The sequence below is a fragment of the Eptesicus fuscus genome, chromosome 23 (assembly GCF_027574615.1).
Source record: "Eptesicus fuscus isolate TK198812 chromosome 23, DD_ASM_mEF_20220401, whole genome shotgun sequence".
Classification (NCBI taxonomy): domain Eukaryota; kingdom Metazoa; phylum Chordata; class Mammalia; order Chiroptera; family Vespertilionidae; genus Eptesicus; species Eptesicus fuscus.
In genome coordinates this window covers 3,123,193-3,142,899 of record NC_072495.1, presented here as the reverse complement: position 1 = coordinate 3,142,899, position 19,707 = coordinate 3,123,193, and the positions used below count along the sequence as shown (strand labels likewise).

Genomic DNA, 19,707 nt, shown 5'->3' with positions numbered 1-19,707 from the left:
AGGCTACAAAGTTTCAATTATAGAAGGTAAATAATCCCAACAGAAATGGCTGCAGCCACAGAGCGAGCAGAAGACTTGGCTCCGCTCCAGGCTATGAAGTTTCAATTATAGAAGATACATAAATCCCAGATACCAGGGCCTCCGCTTGGGTCGCCGGGGGGCGTGGCCGGCCTACAAACCACCACAGGCCCCTCGCCCAGGCCATCCCACGCCCCAAGGGAAACCCCACCCTGATCTGGGACACCCTTCAGGGCAAACCAGCTGGCCCCCACCCATGTACCAGGCCTCTATCCTATCTAATAAAAGAGTAATATGCAGATTGACCATCACTCCAACACACAAGATGGCTGCCCCCATGTGGTCAAAGATCCTGCCCCCATGTGGACACAAGATGGCCACCACAAGATGGCCAGCAGGGGAGGGCAGTTGGGAGGGACCAGACCTACAGGGAAGGGCAGTTGGGGGGGACCCAGGCCTGCAGGGGAGGGCAGTTGTGGGGGACCAGGCCTGCAGGGGAGGGCAGTTGGGGTCAAAAAGGCTGGCAGGGGAGCAGTTAGACATCAATCAGGCTGGCAGGGGAGTGGTTAGGGGGTGATCAAGCTGGCAGGCAGAAGTGGTTAGGGGCAATCAGGAAGGCAGGCAGGTGAGCAGTTGGGAGCCAGCAGTCCTGGATTGTGAGAGGGATATCCGACTGCCCTCAAGGGGTCCCAGATTGGAGAGGGTGCAGGCTGGGCTGAGGGACACTCCGCTCCCCCCCCCCTGCATGAATTTCGTGCACCGGGCCTCTAGTCCTACCTAATAGACAAATATGGAAATTGACCATACCTCCGACACACCCACAAGCTACGCCCACAAGCCACGCCCACCATCCAATCAAAGCGAGCATGCAAATTAACCCAAACCAAGATGGCTATAGCCACAGAGAGCAAGGTTTCCTAGGTAACAGAGGAAGCCAAGCTTTCCGCCTGCCCTTGCCAGGCCTAAGCCTCCACTCAAGCTACAAAGTTTCAATTATAGAAGGTAAACAAATTCAAACAAATGGCGGCAGAATGGAGCTTGAGAGAGCAGGCCAGGGTTGCCACCGGCACCAGGGGAAGCAAAGCTTTCCGCACTCCCTGGCCGGGCCCACCCCCTTAAGGCAACAAAGTTTCAATTATAACCCCAACACAAATGGCTGCCGGCCGGCCTCGGAGGGAGCCCCAGGCTTGGCTCCACTCCAGGCTACAAAGTTTCAATTGTAGAAAGAAAATAAATTCCAGATACCAGGGCCTCCACTTGGGTTGCCAGGGGGCGTGGCCGGCCTGCAAACCACCACAGGCCCCTCGCTCAGGCCGCCCCACGCCCCAAGGGAACCCCCACCTGATCCGGGACACCCTTCAGAGCAAACCAGCTGGCCCCCACCCATGTACCAGGCCTCTATCCTATCTAATAAAAGAGTAATATGCAGATTGACCATCACTGCAACACACAATATAGCTGCCCCCATGTGGTCAAAGATCCTGCCCCCATGTGGACACAAGATGGCCACCACAAGATGGCCAGCAGGAGAGGGCAGTTGGGAGGCACCCGGCCTGCAAGGGAGGGCAGTTGGAGGTGATCAACCCTGCAGGAAAGGGCAGTTAGGGGTGACCAGGCCAGCAGAGGAGGGAAGTTGGGGGCAAACAGGCTGGCAGCAGAGTGGTTAGGGGGTGATTAGGCTGGCAGGCAGAAGCGGTTAGGGGCAATCAGGAAGGCAGGCAGGCAAGCAATTGGGAGCCAACAGTCCTGGATTGTGAGAGGGATGTCCGACTGCCCAGTGGGATCGGGCCTAAACGGGCAGTCGGACATCCCTTGAGGGGTCCCATATTGGAGAGGGTACAGGCTGGGCTGAGGGACAACCCCCCTCCGTGCATGAATTTCATGCACCGGGCCTCTAATCCTATATAATAAAAGGGTAATATGCAAATTGACCCTGATGGTGGAACAACCAGGAACGACTGGTTGTTATGATGCGCACTGACCACCAGGGGGCAGATGCTCAATGCAGGAGATGTCCCCTGGTGGTCAGTGCGCTCCCACAGGGGGAGCTCTGCTCAGCCACAAGCCGGCTGTGAGTGCAGTGGTGGAGGCGGGAGCCTCTCCTGCCTCCTCGGCAGCGCTAAGGATGTCCGACTGCGGCTTAGGCCTGCTCCCTGGGGAGTGGGTCTAAGCTGGCAGGTGGACATCCCCTGAGGGCTCCCAGGTTGCCAGAGGGATGTCTGACTGCCAGCTTAGGCCCGCTCCCAGGGAGCGGGCCTAAGCCAACAGGTGGACATCCCCCAAGGAGTCCCGGACTGCGAGAGGGCACAGGCTGGGCTGAGGGACCCTCCTGAGTGCACGAATTTTCATGCACCGGGCTCTAGTAATGCAATAAAACTAGAAAAAAACAAAACACAAAAGCACCTACTATCTGGGTGGAAAAATGGAACTCAACTGAGCCTTAGGTCAAAGAAGAAATCAAACCCAAATTATATCTAGAGAAAAGACTACACATTAGAACCTATAGCAGATAGCTAAAGCAGTGTTCAGAGCATTCAAAGCCTTAATTTTTCCTTGTTTATCAATATAAAGATTTAAGCTTCTAAATAAATTAAAAAAACAAGGAAAGTAGGAAGATTTTAATAAAGATAAAGGCATAAATTAATGAATTGGAAACCAGAAAGGGGTGATTACTAATAAATCCTAAATATGGCTCTTTGGGACAAGGAGGCAAATAACCTCATTAGCTAACTAACCTAATCAGAAAAAAGAAAAAAAAAAAAGGGCACAAAATACACAATTTAAGAAATAAGGGTGAGTTAATCGTTTTAAAGGAATTGTAAATTATTTTGTTCAGCCTCATGCACATAAATTTGAAAACCTGGAAAAACGAATACTTTTCTAGAGGAATATAACTTATCAAACTCATTCAATAAGCAGAACAATTAAAACATAAATTATTACAGAAGAACCAGAGAACATCAAAGAGCTATCCACCCCCCCAAAGTAAACGCACTAGCCAGGACTTTAGTGGGAGAGCAGCCAATCTTTTAAGAACGGAGCATCCATTTCTAGTTGAACTGTTGCAAAGCTAGAGAAAGAGGAAAGCCTGCATTCTCTTTACGAACGAGCGTAACACTGACAGCAAAGCCCAACCAAAACTGCTCCAGCTAAAGACCGCTCTCACTGATGATACTGAGGCAGAACTCCCAAGCAAGAGAGCTAATCCAAGCCCTGAGTAGTATATTAAAAAGAAATATGCACCATAAGCAAGTGGGATTCAACTAGGAATGCAAGGATGGCTCAATATGAAATCTATATCATTATACATATTAATCGATCACAGGAAATACCCATGTGATCTTCTTCATAGATTTGGTAAACTTCAACTTCCATTCTTGGTTTTTAACATTCTTAATAAAACAAGAATAGATGGGCACGTATTTAACATGATATCTGCCCCAATCCAGCATTGTGCGAGTGGAGAAATCTTAGAAGCTTCTCATTTTTTAATGAGAAATGGGACTAAGCAAGAACGTGTTATGACCATTTTTATTTTCCATTGTTCCAGGGATAGCAGCCAACCCTACTATACAAGACAAAGAAATTAAGATATAAAACTTCCAAAGTAGGAAGTAAAATTATCATTTGTAACTGATACAATAGTATAACTGGAAAACCTGAGACTAAATTGAAAACCCATTACAAGCAAAAGATTTCAGGAAGGTGGCAGGAGTCAACAGCCTTTATATAAATAACCTCTGTTTATGAAAGAAAAGACTTGACAAAAAAGGTTACCTATCCAGAAATAAACTACAAAAATGTGCAGGATCTAGAGGAAGCGAATATAACACACGCCCGAGGAACGCATAGGAAGTCAGAACACACAGAAAGGTACAGACCATGTTCCTGGAGGGAGAGACACCATCATGCTCCCTACACTGACTTACAAACTTAACGCAGTCCCCGGGAAAACACAAACAGGGCTTCTGTTCTCACCCAGATAAACGGACTCCATGGTTCAGACAGAAAAGTAGAGAGAAGGGCCCGGAAATCCCTCGTGGGAGGAGCGTGAAGGACGAGGAATAGCTCGCATCAGCAAGCGTGAAGTGTGTGCACCCCAGCTACAACATAGCTGACCCTCGCCACGTGTTGCTAAACGAAAGAAGCCAGTCACAAAGGCCACCTAATGTAGCTTCCCTCCCTGTGAAAACCCAGAAGAGGGATCTATAGAGAAGGAAGGGCGGAGGGTCAGGGCGGGACTGCTCGTGGCTAAGACGGGGTTTCTCGTTGAAGTGACAAGATGCTCTAAAATGGACCGTGGCGATGGTTGCAAAATTCTGTAACATCCTAAAAACCCTCACTGTGTGCACTGCAGATGTGTGTTATGTGAATTACATCCCAACAGAGATGTTAAAACATTTAAAATGTATGCTAGCACTACAATAACTAAGGTAGTACTGCACCGATGTGGATTAACTTTGGATCCACGTCTCGAACTTTCCACCAGAGAAATTACAAAACAATCAGACATCATATATTTAAAAAATTAAACCATAAAAAAACCAGAAGGAATCCTGGGGGAGCTGCTTGAAAAACAGAAACTCTCCAATGTCAGCATGAGGAAGGACATTGTAAGTATGACACAAAACCCAGAGGCTATGGAAAAAAGGAAACAATGACAAATTTCACTCCACAAAGAAAATGCCTCCATGGTGGAATCAAAGGCAAATGGCAAATCGGCGAAAACACCTGCAATTCATAGGACATACAGAGGTCCACAGCCACAATCACAGGAATAGCCTAATTGGGAAAATGGACCAAAGAAGCACATAGATAAGACACATAACAAAGTTACAAATGCACACGCCTGTGACCCAACATTTCCACTTCTGGAAATTTATCCTGCAGGGCACACCTTCGTGGCGCTCACGCCATTCTTTATCATTCTTTACTGCTGCACGGTTTAAGCGGCCACGGCCGGGCCTCGTTCTCCTGAAGCGACGGGTCAGGTCACTACGGACCACCCTTGCAGTGCAGAGGGGTGAGGAAGCTGTTGAAATGCTGACATACAGGCTGTGTCCCTGAGTGGAAAAGCGAGGTGCCGGTCAGTGTGTGACGTACGCGTGTGCACACACGTGCACAGCACAGCTCTCGGAGGGGCACACGAGAAGCTGACAACACTGGCTGCCTCTGGCAGGAGGTGGCGGGGCAGTGTGGGGGAAGGGAGGTTTTGGTCTGTGTACCCCTTCATCCCTTTTGAATACTGGACCCCAAGAATGTATGCTCTAAAGACAAACACATCTTAAACAAGAAGGAAGCAACAGTGCAAGCACAGTGATAACTGGAACTGACCCTGTGCTGTCGGAGCGGTGAAGGGAGGGGCAGGGGCTGTGGTGAACCGGAGATGTGTCCCCTTTAAGAGACAACAGTTCAGTTCTAGCCAACAGCTCCGTCCGGGAACACGGGCCTCTGTCACTGGATCCTCTTTTCTCCCCCCAAGAGACACCAAAAGTCCATATTTTTAGTCAAATCTCCCGTTTTTAAATGTTTCCAAATACTTCAAAATTAAAACAAAACACCCAACCCTGGGGTGGCCAGAATAACCAGATGCCTGTCCCAGGGAATCACGGAGGACACATGCCCAGTCCAGCCCGACCTGACGCCCTCCAGGCCCGAGAGGGCAAGGGCATGCCCAGGTCACAGCGAGTCCGGCGGGCGGGGCCCCTTCAGGACCACTCGCTCCACATTATCCCGTTCTGCTAAGCAGGAATGTGACGGTGGCGACACAGACATGGCACACGGCAGCGTCACAGGAGGGGCTGGGGTTGGGGCCACGGCGCTGGTAGTGGTCAGAGAAGGCTGCTAGGAAGTGGCCACACCCCGTGGGAGTTGGCCAGACAAAAGGAGTGGGTGCCACTGCCAGGGCGGGTCTCCAGCGGGCAGCACAGCCCGGGCAAAGGCCTAGCAGGACATGGAGAGTTTGAGACAGGGTCAGGGAGGGTGGACATGCTGGGGTGTGGGTGGCATTCCCTGCCCAGCAACTGCCCTGCAAAGGCCTGAGATGGGAAAGCTGCCGTGTCCAAACACAGAAAGTCCTGTGGACTCAGAGTGGGCAGAGAAGGGGAGAGGCGGAGGGGCAGGGGGGCGCGGAGGGGGGCGTGCAGGGCGAGGGTGCCCACTCACACTTGCGCAGCTCCAGGCTCTTGCTCGGGCAGGCCAGGTGCTGGCCCGGGGGGTTCTGGGTCCTCTGCAGACAGGCCAGCATGGCTGAACTGGGGCCCGCGGTGCGGCGCGCTCTGTGGCAGGGTCCCTGTGGGAAGGGAGGGGAGGTGCCGTCACACACTGCTCCATGCCCGCAGCCTCCCCCCTCCCTCAGCTGGGAGTCGCTGCCCTCAGCCTCCCCTGCCCCGCAGGACACCAGACACAGCAGACCCGCTCCTCCCCAGACAGCTGGAGTGAGGCCCAGCAGGAGGCTCCTGGGGCTCACGGGAAGGGAGGGGCCAGTCTCCGGAGGATGGATCTCCACCGCGAGTGCACCCCCTCCTCCAGGGACCTGCCCCCCTCCTCCAGGGACCTGCCCCAGCCCTGCTCAGAGTGCGGCCCCTCCTCCAGGGACCTGCCCCCCTCCTCCAGGGACCTGCCCCAGCCCTGCTCAGAGTGCGGCCCCTCCTCCAGGGACCTGCCCCCCTCCTCCAGGGACCTGCCCCCCTCCTCCAGGGACCTGCCCCAGCCCTGCTCAGAGTGCGGCCCCTCCTCCAGGGACCTGCTCCCCTCCTCCAGGGACCTGCCCCCCTCCTCCAGGGACCTGCCCCAGCCCTGCTCAGAGTGCAGCCCCTCCTCCAGGGACCTGCCCCAGCCCTGCTCAGAGTGCACCCCCTCCTCCAGGGACCTGCCCCAGCCCTGCTCAGAGTGCGGCCCCTCCTCCAGGGCTCCCCTGGCGCCCTCAGGCCTCTGGGGGCCTCACCCTCCTCCCCTCCGCAGGCTGTCCTTCCAGCTCCCTTCCAACCACCTGTGGGCGGACTGTGCACACCCCCTGCAGCCTGGATCTCACCAGGGGCAAAGACCCCATCTGCCATCTTTGGAACCTGCAGGGAGGGGTGCCCAGGAGCTGCCAGTGAGTAGCGGGTGCTCTGGTTGACCCAAGGTGGCCTGCCCTGGTCTGGGCACTCGCACAGCTCCCGAGGGGAGATGTCTAGGCCGGCGCCTTGGGAGGATGAGGGAGGCTCCAGCCCTGACAACGCCGAGCCTGGCCTCAGTCTCAGACCCAACCCTGAGCCCAGGCGCCCTGAGCAGCTGCCCACCCCACACGGAAAGGGCAGGGCCCCGGGCAGCCCTGCAGGCCGGGCAGGTCTCCACAGGAGGCAGCTCACCCAGTCGGACGCCCAGCGTTCACATGGAAACAGCATCTTTCCTCCACAAAATCCACCTGCCCGAGAACCCCGTCCCTGCGGAGCGAGACGACACAGGCAGCGAGGCCAGGGGAAGGCTGGGGGTCCCTGCCAGGTCCTCCCTTCCTCTCTTCCCAGTGGGAGCTGAACCCTGGGCCCCCGATGTCCAACCAGCTCTGGCACCCTGTCCCCACCAGCTCCTATCTCCCCCCCCACCCCTCCCCCCACACACACAGGACCTGAGTCCCAGGCAGCCAAGCTGGGCCAGCTCAATCCTCATGCTGGCTTCTAGAAAGAAAAGAAAAGAAAGTGTGTGTGTGTGTGTGGGTGGGGGGGGGGGGGGAGTATTTAAGGGGAAGAAAAGGAAGTTACTTAATACTAAACAGGTGTCTGGAGCCCACATTCTGGTGCCTTCTCCTAATAATGAAGTATTCATGAGGAAAAGCCTCTTTCACTGCTTTCTTAAGATACTAATTTCACAACAAGCTCCTTGTTACCGCGCAATTATTCCATCCCGCACTTCCCGAGACCGCAGCCGTCCGCCGGCCTCCCGGTAAATGAGAGACAATCACGTAACCACCTTTCATTATGCTCTATTTTACTCTCAGCAAAGGTGCCCTGAAAGAAATGATTTACCCTGAAAGGGACTTTTATTCAGTTTCAAAACCAATTTTCTCCTATTACTGTCTAAAATGAGAGAGAGAGAGAGAGAGAGAGAGAGAGAGAGAGAGAGAGAGGAGAAGGGGCTGGATGGGGGAGGGGAGGTGGCTCTCACCCTCTCCACCCCCCCCTGCTGCCTCGCCAGCTTTCACGCAGCCACGCAATGAAAGCTGCAGAATCCACCTCCCGCGTCGGTTTCTGGTAATTGTAAATACGCCGTCCCCATCAGGCAGGAATCAGTTTAAAAGGGAAAGAAGTGGGCTTGTCGCAGAGATGAAAGCCCTTCCCTGGGGACCTGGGAGGTGAGTGGGCGGGGGAGCAGGCCTCGATGGGCCCTCAGGACACCCTGACCCCGGGACGTCCGGACACGCCTCCGCACGCACCTCCCCATCCCGCAGACGGCACCCCGCTGTCCGCCCTCAGCCAACCACGTGACACGCCTCCCGCGCCCTCTGGCACCCTCTCACGCACACACATGCAGTCCACGGACACAGCCGCGTGCACCCCTGGTGGGTAAGAGGCCTGTGGCCACCCCGCACACGGCCCGCCTCTCCCCACTGCAGCCCAGTGCAGGGTCCTCGTCTTGCCACCCTGATGCAGGGGCCGGGCGGACGGGAGCCCGGGGGAAGGCCAGCTGGCTGCAGGGCCACGCCTCGCCCTCCACAGACGGAAACCCGGGCCAGAAAGCAGCAGCAGCCTGCGGGCCGCCCACAGCGGGGGCTGGGCGAGCCGCCCTCTCCCCACTGGCCTGGGCCAGGGAACAGGGAGGCCCGCGACCTTGTGCCCAAGAAAGCTGGCTGGAGCCTCTGCAGCCGGTGCCCACTGTGTGCCCAGGGCACGGCTGCCCTCTTACACAAGGAGCCCAGCCCCTTCCCAGCCCCCACCTCAGTCCCCAGGGCCACGCATCCCAGCATGCTTGGCAGCTGAAACCCAGGCTGGGACCACAGTGGTGCGCAGGGGAGGGCCGCGAGGCTCTGGTCTTCAGAGGGCTCTTACGGCGGATGCCCAGGCAGTTCTGGGAGCCGGAAGGTCACCTGCCGCAACGTGGGGCCACAGAGGATTCCCCTGGAGGCCTCAGCTCAGCTTTTCCAGAGCAGCTGCCTGGATTCACCCCTAACTTCTGGAGTCCCAGCAGGCAGTGCGCTGCAGACTCGTCTTCACTTGGAGAGGCGGGATTTCTCTGCACCCCAGTTCCCTACCTCCCTGGGCATCCTCCTGTGCCCTGTGGCTGGGCAGGGGCCAGCCATGCCCGAGTGGCCCGCCACGTGTTTCCATCCCACCCATCAGCTACATACGAGACGGAGATCCCTCCTCGGCCTCCCCCCTCTCTCTGGCCTCAGAATAGAGCCGACCTCACGGCCCGGCCTTCCTGCCCCCACGGCTGCCTCTCGTCCCTCCTAAGCCTCCCTCTAGCCTGGCTGCTCACACCTCCAACCACAGCCTGTGCTGGTCCCTCTATCTGATCCACTTTAACTCCCTTTCTGCCTCCCTTTCTCCGGGTATCCTCCCTCACAGCCGGTCACACACGGAGCCGTGACGGCCAATTTTCATGTCTGTCTCCACCGGATTCTGAGTTTCTCAGGGGCAAGGACCAAGTCTTACTTGTTTCTTTCTTCCCAGGGCTTGGCAGAGGGTAACCGTTTAATAAACAGGCGTTGACTGAATGGCTGAACCCACGAATCGGTTATTGTCGGAGGAAGCCCTGAGGCCCGGCGAGCCAGGTGCTCTGCGCAAGGTCACACAGCAAGCAGGGAACGGAACTGGGCGGACGCCTAACACACTCATGTCCTCCCCATCCCACCCTGCCCCGCTCTGCTTAGCATCATCCACCTGCAGAAAGCCAGCCGCAGAGGCCCCACCCAAACGCAGTGCCCCCCAGCCAGGGACCCTCCTGGGAGTGCTGCTCATTCCGAAGCCCTATCTGCAAATCGGCTGTTTATAAGCACAAGGTCTTTTGTGACTTTAATAATAAAAACGGGGGAGGGAGGGGAAAGTGTCGAAAGCCTCGATGATTAGATGCTTTGGCTCCATCCCTGACGTGGGGGCTGATAAGACTCCTTATCTCGGAGGCACCCCTAGGAAAAGGTCCCCTCCACCAGATAACGCCCCCAGTTGTCGAGGTGCCCTTCATAGCTGAGGATTTAGATAAAGGAAATGTGACAGGGGAGGGGGGGGAAGGGGAGGAACTTCCCAGGTCCAAGGAGGAAGTGAGTCTGTGCTGCTCTCCTCGGCAGAACAATGCATGGGAGAAGGGCGTCGAAAGGCTGTCTTTATTTTTATTAAAAGAATGGGGAAGTGGGGCCTTTGGCCTGTCTGTCTTTTGTCATCTCCCCTGCCTGTCTGGCTGCAGGGGACTTTAGGGACCCCGCCCCCCGCCGCTCCGCCAGTGGGAGGGGGCAACTCGAAATAGCAACCCGCACATGAGGACTAAGAACAGCAGTGAGCAGGTCCCGAGTGCCCGTGCCGCAGCCCCGTGCCTCCTGTCACACCTCACGTCCTCCTGGCCGCCCTGCGGGGCTGTTTCCAGCCCCATCGTACAGATAGGGGTGGTCACAGAGAGGGGACGTGACCTGCACGAGGTCCCACAGCTGTTAGGTGGCAGAGATGAGGTGTCAACGCCCCCCTCCTCTCCCCCCCCCCCCCCCGGTACAGCCCCACATCCTAGTCGGCTGGGCAGGAAGGAGCAGAAGCAAAGGCCAGCTGCTCCCCAATGCCCACATCTGCTCTAGGGGGGGCTAGAATCACAGAGGAAGGAGGTGAGGGAGGAAGAGGCCACTCACCCCATAAACACTCACAGAGACAGCTGTGGGGCTTGCCCTGGGCAGAGCCACACTGAGATGAAGAAGCATCGGCCCCGCCTCATTCCCTCCTTCAGGCAGCAAACACTCCCTGAGCGTCTTTTGGGGGCCAGCCCTGTGCCATGCACACCAAAGGGGTTCTAGACGCAACCCCCTTGAGGGATGTCGAATCTTGCGTGGGGATGAGACAAAGCTAGGAGAAGGAAAACCTAGGGTGTCCCGCCAGATGGGAACATCCCACCAGCACGGGCTCCGGCCTCTCCTCGGCCTCCAGCATTTCCCTGCCGGGTGCACCCCACAGATCAGCAGTCTGCCCCTGGCCAGGCTGGGCTGGCCCCGGAGCGGGCAGCATGTGAGTCTATGGGCTCCACAGCAGGTGAGGCTGACCCAGCAAGGTCAAGGACTGTTCTCCTTCCAGCACCCCCCCCCCCCCAGGTGCTGTCCACTAGGGACTCAGTGGCTCCACGCAAGGCCTAAGACTGGCTGTGGCTGGGAGGGGAAGGTCGTGCCAGGCCCTTCCCAGCATCCCGTGAGACTCGACGTTGAGAGAGGAAGGCTGACCCCAGAGGCCTCAGAGCGGCACCTGCCCGGCAGCGGCCACCTCCGGGGTTCTGAATGGCTGAGTGACCTTGAGGACCGCTCTATCTGGCCCTCTGAGTCTCCGTCTCCCTCACCGAGTCTTACTGCGGAGTGGGCCAGCGGATGGGAAGAGGGCCTTCCAGCTTGGATACGGGCATGTTGCCATTTGGTTTTCACACACAATCCAGTGCACTGGCTTCCATGCAAGACACAGGACTAGGTCCTCGGTCCATCGGCACACAAAGGAGGTTCTAGATGCAGTCCGTCCTAGAGGGATTCCGAATCCTGAGTGGGGACGAGACAGGAGCTGGAGAAACCCAGCAGGTCACGTAAAGTGCTGGGTAGACTGTCAGGGCTCTGCGTTCCCTAAGAATACGCAAAGGAGATGCCTGCGATTCCCAGGGCTTCACAACCTTTTTTTTGTGTTTTTTTTTTTAAATATATTTTTATTGATCTCAGGGGGGAAGGGAGAGGGAGAAAGAGATAGAAACATCAATGATGAGAGAGAATCATTGATCAGCTGCCTCCTGCATGCCCCCTACTGGAGATCGAGCCCGCAACCCGGGCATGTGCCCTGACCGGGAATCGAACTGTGACCTCTGGTTCACAGGTCAACGCTCAACCACTGAGCCACGCGGGCTGGGCCTCACAACCTTCATGGAAAGGGGACAGGATACTCCACAGTTCCCACCTCCAGCCCCTTGCTGTACCTGAAGCTCGTTCTCCTCCACCCTGGCTTGGCACGGATCTGCCCACACGCAGGGAAGGATCTGACGTGGTGGCAGGAGGCCCGAGGCCCAGGCCCAGAGCGGTGAATAAGCACTGGGTTGGGAGCCTGGGACAGCTGGGGTCAGATTCTGGCTCTGTGGCCCTCAGACAGTCCCCACTACCCTGAGCCAGGCCAGCATGTAGCCTCAAAAGGCATCTCGGGGCAGGATTTGCCTGCCCTTGGCTGGAACAGAAAGGTGGGGGGACCCTTGCCCAGGAGGCCATAGGGAAACTGAGGGAACAGCCAGCCCCTCCCCCAAATGGGAAGATGCACTGTCTGTCTCTTCCTCTCCTGTCTCCATCCCCATCTCTCACTCCACCTGCCTCCCTGTCCTTCTCCTCCTTTCTTGCTGTCGCCTTTCTAGCTCCCTTCCTGACCCCACGTGCTCCCTACCCCTACCCCCACTCTGCCTCTCAGCAAGGCAGCCAGAGGAGAAGCCCTCCCCCACCCGTTCCAAGCCCAAGGCCTTCCAGGGGACCCTGTTAATAATTAAATGTTAATCTAAAAAGCAATTTGAGCTGCAGCTAGGCAGATCTGGTTAGAGATTACATTAGCATGGAGGAGGCGAGGGTAATTTTCTGTAACCCTTCTCCTGATCTCCCAAGCCCGGAATCTTCAAGGCACCCTGGCTCTGCTGATTAAACTGGCGCAGGGCTTGGCTGTGGATAAGGGGCCTGTGAAAAGTGATTATTTCCCACTGCCATTTGGGCCACAGCACCAGAAGGGGATTTTCACTCTCCTTTTTGAAGGCTGGGGTGGAGGGGGGACAGTGCCCTCTTCAACTGGAGGCCGCATCTACTGCCAAGATTACTGCTGCACCCACCCCCGCAGCCGGAGGTCTCTCTCAAAGGCAAGTCTGGCCACGGAGCACGCCTGGCTCCCTCTGGTCCCAGGACAGAAACGCCAGCCTCTGGCCCAGGAGACACCCCTCCATCTGGTCCTCACTCACTGTTCCTAGCACCTCATCTGGCCCAGCCCTGGGCGAGGCACTGGAGCCACAGATGCTGGTCGTTATGGGCTGCAGGGGAGACCAAAACTTGAACCGACACTCATGAACTCTGGGTAGCAGGCAGCAGAGTCCGGAGGCGGCAGCCCTCAGACGCACCTCTCACCACCACCCGCTGGCCTTTGCCCTCACAGTCCCTTCCCCTTGAAATTCTACTCTCCTTTCAAGTGAAGTCCAGGCCCCTTGAGGGCTTCTCTGAGACAGACTGGGTGCTTAATAAATGTCTCATGAATAATCGAATGAATGGGGCTCCCCTCGTGGCTCTCCCCGATCCTCCTCCGTGGGTTCACGGTGCTCTGACCAGTGCCCGTGCACAGTAGGCCCTTAGGAAACCCGCTCGCGAAGGGAAGGAAAGGCGAGAGGCTGGCCCAGGGAGGCAGAGCAAGCCGGGGCTCGGGAAGTGTCCAGGGGAGCACAGAGCTGCCATCTGGGGGTGGCTGTTTGCTCAGGCCCTTCAGCACCACGGCCAGCTCCCAGCGCCGTGCCCAGGAGAAAGGGGCGGGGCCGAGCCTGGGAGTGTAGTGACGTCAGTCGCCTTGGGAACTAACCATGACGTAGCTGCCCCGGGCAGCACTCCAACCTCCGGCAAGGACGTGACAAATGAAGCAACTACTGTGTGCTGGGGCCTGTGCTAGAGGCTGAGGCAGTGACAGATCTGACGGGGAAGGGAGGGGTCACAGGGGCAATGACAAGGCAGGATAACAAGCCATAATGGGGCCACCCGACCTTCCCCAGGGGTGTCAAGACGAAAGCACAGCCCTGCTGCCTCCTAAGGGAGCCAGTGTTGTGTCCCGGGCTTTGGAGCCAGGCGCCTGAACTTCATCTCTTAACTAAACCCCAGCTTTATCCCTTAATCCTGTGACCCTGGGCAAATCCCTCCATCTCTCCGAGCCTCAGTTTCCTCCTTACCACGAATTAGTAGGAATGAAGTCCAGGTTCACAGTAGCTACTCCCTCAGTGGTAGCCATTGTTAAGGTTTATGATTCTTATCCACAGGCAGGTAGGAAGGAAACAGCCAAGAGAAGACGGCCGGGGGAGGGGTCCCGAGCACAGGCAAGTGTGCGGAGACTTGAAAGACACTGTTGTGTGTGGAGAACTTGAAGCAGCTGCTGGAGAAGATACCTCTTGGTGAGCAATTGACAACACCCCCTCTGAGTGAGGCCAGGCAGAGCCACCGGGCAGAGAGGACGGGGCAAGGACCCCCAACCTCACGGTGAGAGGCAAACCACTTCCTGTGGACAAGTGCTGGTTCCGGCAGGGAGAGGCTCAGAAGGTCTTGGTGTAGGGCGGGGGGGCAGGGAAGTGGAGACGGGGGTGGGGGGTGGGGGGGTCAGGGGGACAAGAAGGCCCAGAGGCTCTGAAATCCAGGAGCCGAGGGAAGCAGGGAGATTTTTTGGGGGGTGGGGGTCGGATCAGTCTAGCCAGCCCTCCAGCAGGTCCTGCCAGTGACTCTTCCACAAGAGACCCCTGTTCCGACCATGTGCCCTGTCTCCTCCCCGCTCCCATGGCCCCTGCACACATACCCCCCGCCCCCCGCAGTGGCCAGGCTGAGCTTTTCCACGTGGAGCTGACTGCCTTGTCCACTCAGAGCTCCCGCACTGGCTTCTGTGGCATTTCTAGCAACACCCTGCGTGACCCTCTCCCGACCCCTCCCCGCACTGTCCCTCCCCTGGCCACCCAGCTCAGTGCCCGGCTCTTCTTCTGCCCTCTAGCGGGCCGATTTACCCAGGGTCTCTGGTCTTAGCCCAGGGCCTTTGCATCTGCGCTTAAAAATTACTTCCACCTAAAAATTCTACAACAGTGCTCTCCAATGAAAATATAATACATTTTCTAGTACACACAGAGAAATTACTTTTAACCTATTTTACTTAACCCAGTATATCCAAGATAGTATCACTTCAACATGTAATCAATAGTCAAAAAGTACTAATACGATATTTTTCACTTTTTTAAAAAAATATATCTTATTGGTTTTTCACAGAGAGGAAGGGAGAGGGACAGAGAGCTAGAAACATCGAAGAGAGAGAAACATCGACCAGCTGCCTCCTGCACACCCCCTACCGGGGCTGTGCCCGCAACCAAGGTACATGCCCTTGACCGGAATCGAACCTGGGACCTCTCAGTCCGCAGACCGACGCTCTATCCACTGAGCCAAACCGGTTTCGGCGATATTTTTCACTTTCTTTTTTTCATATCAAGTCTTTGACGTCTGGAGTGGATTTCCCACTTACAGGTCATCTCAGTTCAGATGGGCAGCACTAACACTCGCTGTGTCAGCGCCGTCTCCTCGTTCACGCCTCGGCTCCAACACCACCTCCTCCGAGAGGCCGTCCTTCGTCACCCTGGCCCCTGTCCCATCACTGCTGTCGTTCCTTCACGGTCATTGCCACTGTGAAATTATCTTACTGCTGAAGGATTTAGCATCTGTCTCTATTGCACATACTCTCCTATGTTTGAACACGGGGCACACAGTAGGTGCTCAGGGTGGGCAGCTGGCAGAGGATGGGGATAGAGGTGGCAGCCCAGGGCCCCTGTCAACCTGCCTCATTCCAAATTCTACTCTCGGTAATGAGACGCAGAGACCAGTGTGTCTGTGTGTGTACACACGTGTGTGTGGGACGTACACACACAGAGACACATGCATACACATAGAGATCCCCACACCTCCCCCACTTATAAAAGCGGGCCCAGAAGATGGGCCTCTTTTCAAAATCAGCCTGGCGCAGAAAAACGGCTGTGACAGCACAAAGCCGAGATTGAATCGGCGACGGGCCGACTGCCTGGTGACGGTTACAAATGATCTGATGTGGAAAAGACGGATCAGATGTGCGCAGAACAACGGCTGCGCGGAGCCCCCACATGCCAGACAATGGCGCCTGGGCAGGCAGGTGGCTCCCAGAAGCTCAGGCCAGAACATGCCGATGGACGCAGGGCCGAGGACAGGCTTAGCATGGAGCAGGCCCTTCCTCGGGGTCAGGCCCGGGGCCAGGCCAGGCCATGCAGCAACACACGCATGTGCGCAATCTGTGACCAGGAGGGTCATGTATGCAAGGCGAAACCAGACACTCCCTGATGCCCGACACCTGGGAAGAATGTCCCATCATGAGACCCAGTGCTCAGCTCTGGGCAGTGGGTGACGGTTCAGTTTTTCTGCATCAGACTTGTCATTTCCAAAAACTAAGAGCGGACTGTTACTTTTGTAATGGGAGGAAAAAAGAACCTTCTCCCTCCTTCTTGTACACCCCAGCCCTAGCTTTTGCTCTCTGAGCCTCAGGAGGGCGGGCAGGAGGGAGCCACGCCCCCTGCCATTCACAGCTCCAGGCCGGCCACTGGAACTGGCTCCGCCCCTACCCCCAAGGGTGGAGCGGGGGTTTGAACCTCTGAGTGTGCAATTCCCAGGCTCTCAACCAGCTCTCAACCAGCTCCTACTGAATGTCATCTTACTGCGACCCGCCCCACAGCCCTGCTGGAGGAGGCCGCGTCCAGAGACTGCAGCTTGCCCAGGGGAACGCAGAGGCGGCCCGGGGGGCCTCACAGACCCAGCTCTAGTCTCTTTCTACTCCAAGGCCCAGCACACAGTATATGCTCAATAAGTCCCCACTCCTTGATGACTCCTCTCCTCTCTGGTCATCTGCCTTGGGGTCCCTTCCCCCCCATTTCACTGCACAGTTTATCACCTCAACCCAACAAACCCCTCTACACATCAGGAACACCTGGACCCCAGAGAACCGCGTGAGTGTTGGCCAACACAGCGGTGAACGGCAGAGGGGCAGGGCTGGCAGGAAGTGGGCAAGAGCCTCCTCTGAGGCCAGCACATGCCAGTGGGGCAGGGTCTGGGAGCAAGGGGAGCCTGCCCCAGCCCCTCGTGTCTAGAAGCTCCGGGGCTGGGACGCTTCTGCAGGGGAGGAAGGGCCCCCGGAGGCCTGGGCGGCTTCATCCCGCAGCGATGCGTCCTGCACACCGCGTCTCACCGGAGCTCACCGGAGAGGTGCGGGCAGCGGAGGACAGGGCTTGCCCGCGGCCACGTGCTGGGGCCGGGTGTGGAGCCCGGTCTGTGGGACTCAAGCCTGGGGCAGGCCATGCCGAGGGGAGGCTGGGGTTCCAAGGGAGCACCCATGTCCTAAAGGACTGGCCGACCCTGGGGTGGGCACTGGGTCAGCTCCCCCAGGCGCCACCCTGGCCTGAGGGATCCGCACGACTGTAGACCAAGAGGCTGATGCCAAAGGGGACGTCTGAGGCCAATGAAGTTCGCCTCTGCCACCACCACCAGCACGGCGTCCGACTACCGGTCCTCACTCTGCAGACCCTCGTGCCTGCCTGCCTCAGCCGCTGACCGGCAGCATCCAGAAAGGGTTTGTCCGCGGCCACGGTTAGAGCACAAACCAGAACTACTGCGTTCCAAACCAGGCTCTGCCACTTGACAGCAGGACTCTCTCACGTCACTGAGTCCCTTGGGGCCTCAGTTTCTCCATCTGAAAAATGGGGCTAGAAACCACACCTTCCCTCCGCAGCCATGGCGAGGGCGAAGCCGGATGATGCACACACTGGTGTCATCACCGCTCAGTGGCCGTGGCTACTCTGTTGCCCCCTTAGCTCCTTAAAATCCACTGTGCGCTGTGCCGGCAATGTCCCCCGTCAGCTTCCCCCGGCCATGATGCAAACTCGAGGTGGTAAACTGTGCAGTGAAAATGAGGGGGAGAGACCCCAAGGCTGATGGGCCAGACATGACAGCAAGCGATTTAGAGACGTGAAGGGATGTGTCAGTGGCCGCTCGGAGGAGGAGGAAGGGACTAGGGCGTGTCTGCAGCCCTGGCCGGAGGACCCTCGAGTTCCAAGGACTAAAACCGAACTCCTAGCTCAGTTTATCCTATAACCCCAGGGGCAAGCCCCAAAACACCAGGGGAGAGGGAGCGGAGGGTCGGCTCCATCGCCAGACCGTGCCGAGCCCCGCTGTGGGCCCAGAGAGGGCTCAGACCACAGAGAGGACCAGGCACACGTGGCCTGCAACCCGGCCCCGGGGCACACGGAGCTTCGAAGAAGCCCGAGAAGAGGGGTCACTCCGGGAGCAGCTTTCCAGAAGAGGAGACTCTGAGCCCCGTGGCTGCATGCTCCTGGGGCCAAGGATAGCAACGGACTCGGCGCCTAAAGGCACCCCGCGGGGTCAGGGAGTCTGTGAGCAGGTCTTTTGGGGCCAACTGCGCGGTGTGTGGAGGGGTGAGGGCCGCCACTGGAGGGACCTCACCCTGCGTAGCCACCAGATGTAGTACATTGCACCCCTGAACTCTCCTACCTCCCTGAGGTAGGGACTGTTATTACCCCGATCTCCCAGGAGGGAAACTGAGGCACAGAGGAGCAGCTACTTGCCCACGGCCATCCAGGGAGGGACTGATCTATCAGGCATTTGAACCCAAAGCCATTGGGCTCAGTGGTCATGAGCACCCACCCACGGGCCTCAGTGAGAGAGCAGGCAGGGCGGGTGGAGGTGGGAGAGAAGAATGGACACAGCCTGGAACCCCAGCTCTTCCACACGCCAGCTGTGCAGCCTTGGGCAGGTCAGTTAACCTCTCTGTGCTTCAGTTTCCCCTCTGAAGAAAGGGATCCAGGTCAATGAGGTTAAATTCTGGCACACAATGAATTTTATGTGTTTCTTAAATTAAAAAAACAAACAAACCCCTGAAAGCTGGTGGACTGAGACAAGGCCCAATCAGGTTGGCGGTAATGCAGCTGCGAGGCCTCGCGCACATTTTGGCCCAGGGCAGTGGGCACAACTGGCATACCTAGCCCAGCCCTGCCAGGTGGGTGCCAGGCGCGGGGAGCGTGGCAGCAGTGTCTTGAGCCTCCCGGGGCACGTGCCAGCATGTGCGTGCTCACGGCTGTGTGTGTTGCTGCAGCAGCTTCTATGCAAACACGTTAATTTGTTTTCATTTTGTGTGTTTTTCCCTCACAGGATAATTGGGTGAGTTTGAAGTCTTGGCGAGGCTGCTGATTATAGCTGTTTGGGTGGTGCCCTTGTGGGGCGCAGGCCCTGCCTCCTGCCTCTGGCGGCGAAGGCGGCATCTGGGGGTGTCTTGAGGGGTGTATGGAGCTGCCTCTGGGTTCTGGGGGCGCTTGCTAGCTGGAGATGGGGAAGGTGAGATGTCCTGGGACTCCCATCATACCCCCCACCCGGACAGCACCACATCACTGAAGGGTGCGAACCCCACAAACACCTCTGTTGGCCCTGTTTGCTGCAGTAACATAAATAAAAAAAATTGTGACATGGTTGCCAATACTAAAAAGAAAAAAAGAAAAACAAAAATTCCACCTAAAATTCTCACCGTCTGGTCTCTCTTGAAAACAGACTAAAACTGGCCGCTCTGGAACCACTGAGTCCACATTCCCACGAGCAAAGTGGCAGCCGCGCTGTCCACCGTGCCACCTGGTCCCCCCGTGGGCACCTGAGGTTTCTGCCCTGGAGAGGGGCGCTGCTTTGGGGTCAGATGGGCAGAGCCCCCGGCGGAGGCTCCG

At 57.0% G+C, this 19,707-nt stretch overlaps 1 protein-coding gene across 2 annotated transcripts in view; it reads right to left on the bottom strand.

Annotated features, from left to right (window-relative positions):
* FAM222A (family with sequence similarity 222 member A) overlaps positions 1-19,707 on the bottom strand; it is a 48,613-nt gene that overhangs the window by 16,741 nt on the left and 12,165 nt on the right. Inside the window, exon 1 of one of the 2 annotated variants that reach the window (XR_008555263.1) lies at positions 6,184-6,243. Coding sequence is in view for 1 of the 2 variants with exons in the window: in XM_054712520.1 (XP_054568495.1) it covers positions 6,184-6,265 (82 nt within the window). In the remaining variant the exon portion in view is untranslated. Of the gene's footprint in view, positions 1-6,183; positions 6,311-19,707 lie in introns of those variants that run through there. The other variant, XM_054712520.1, reaches the window with a different exon arrangement.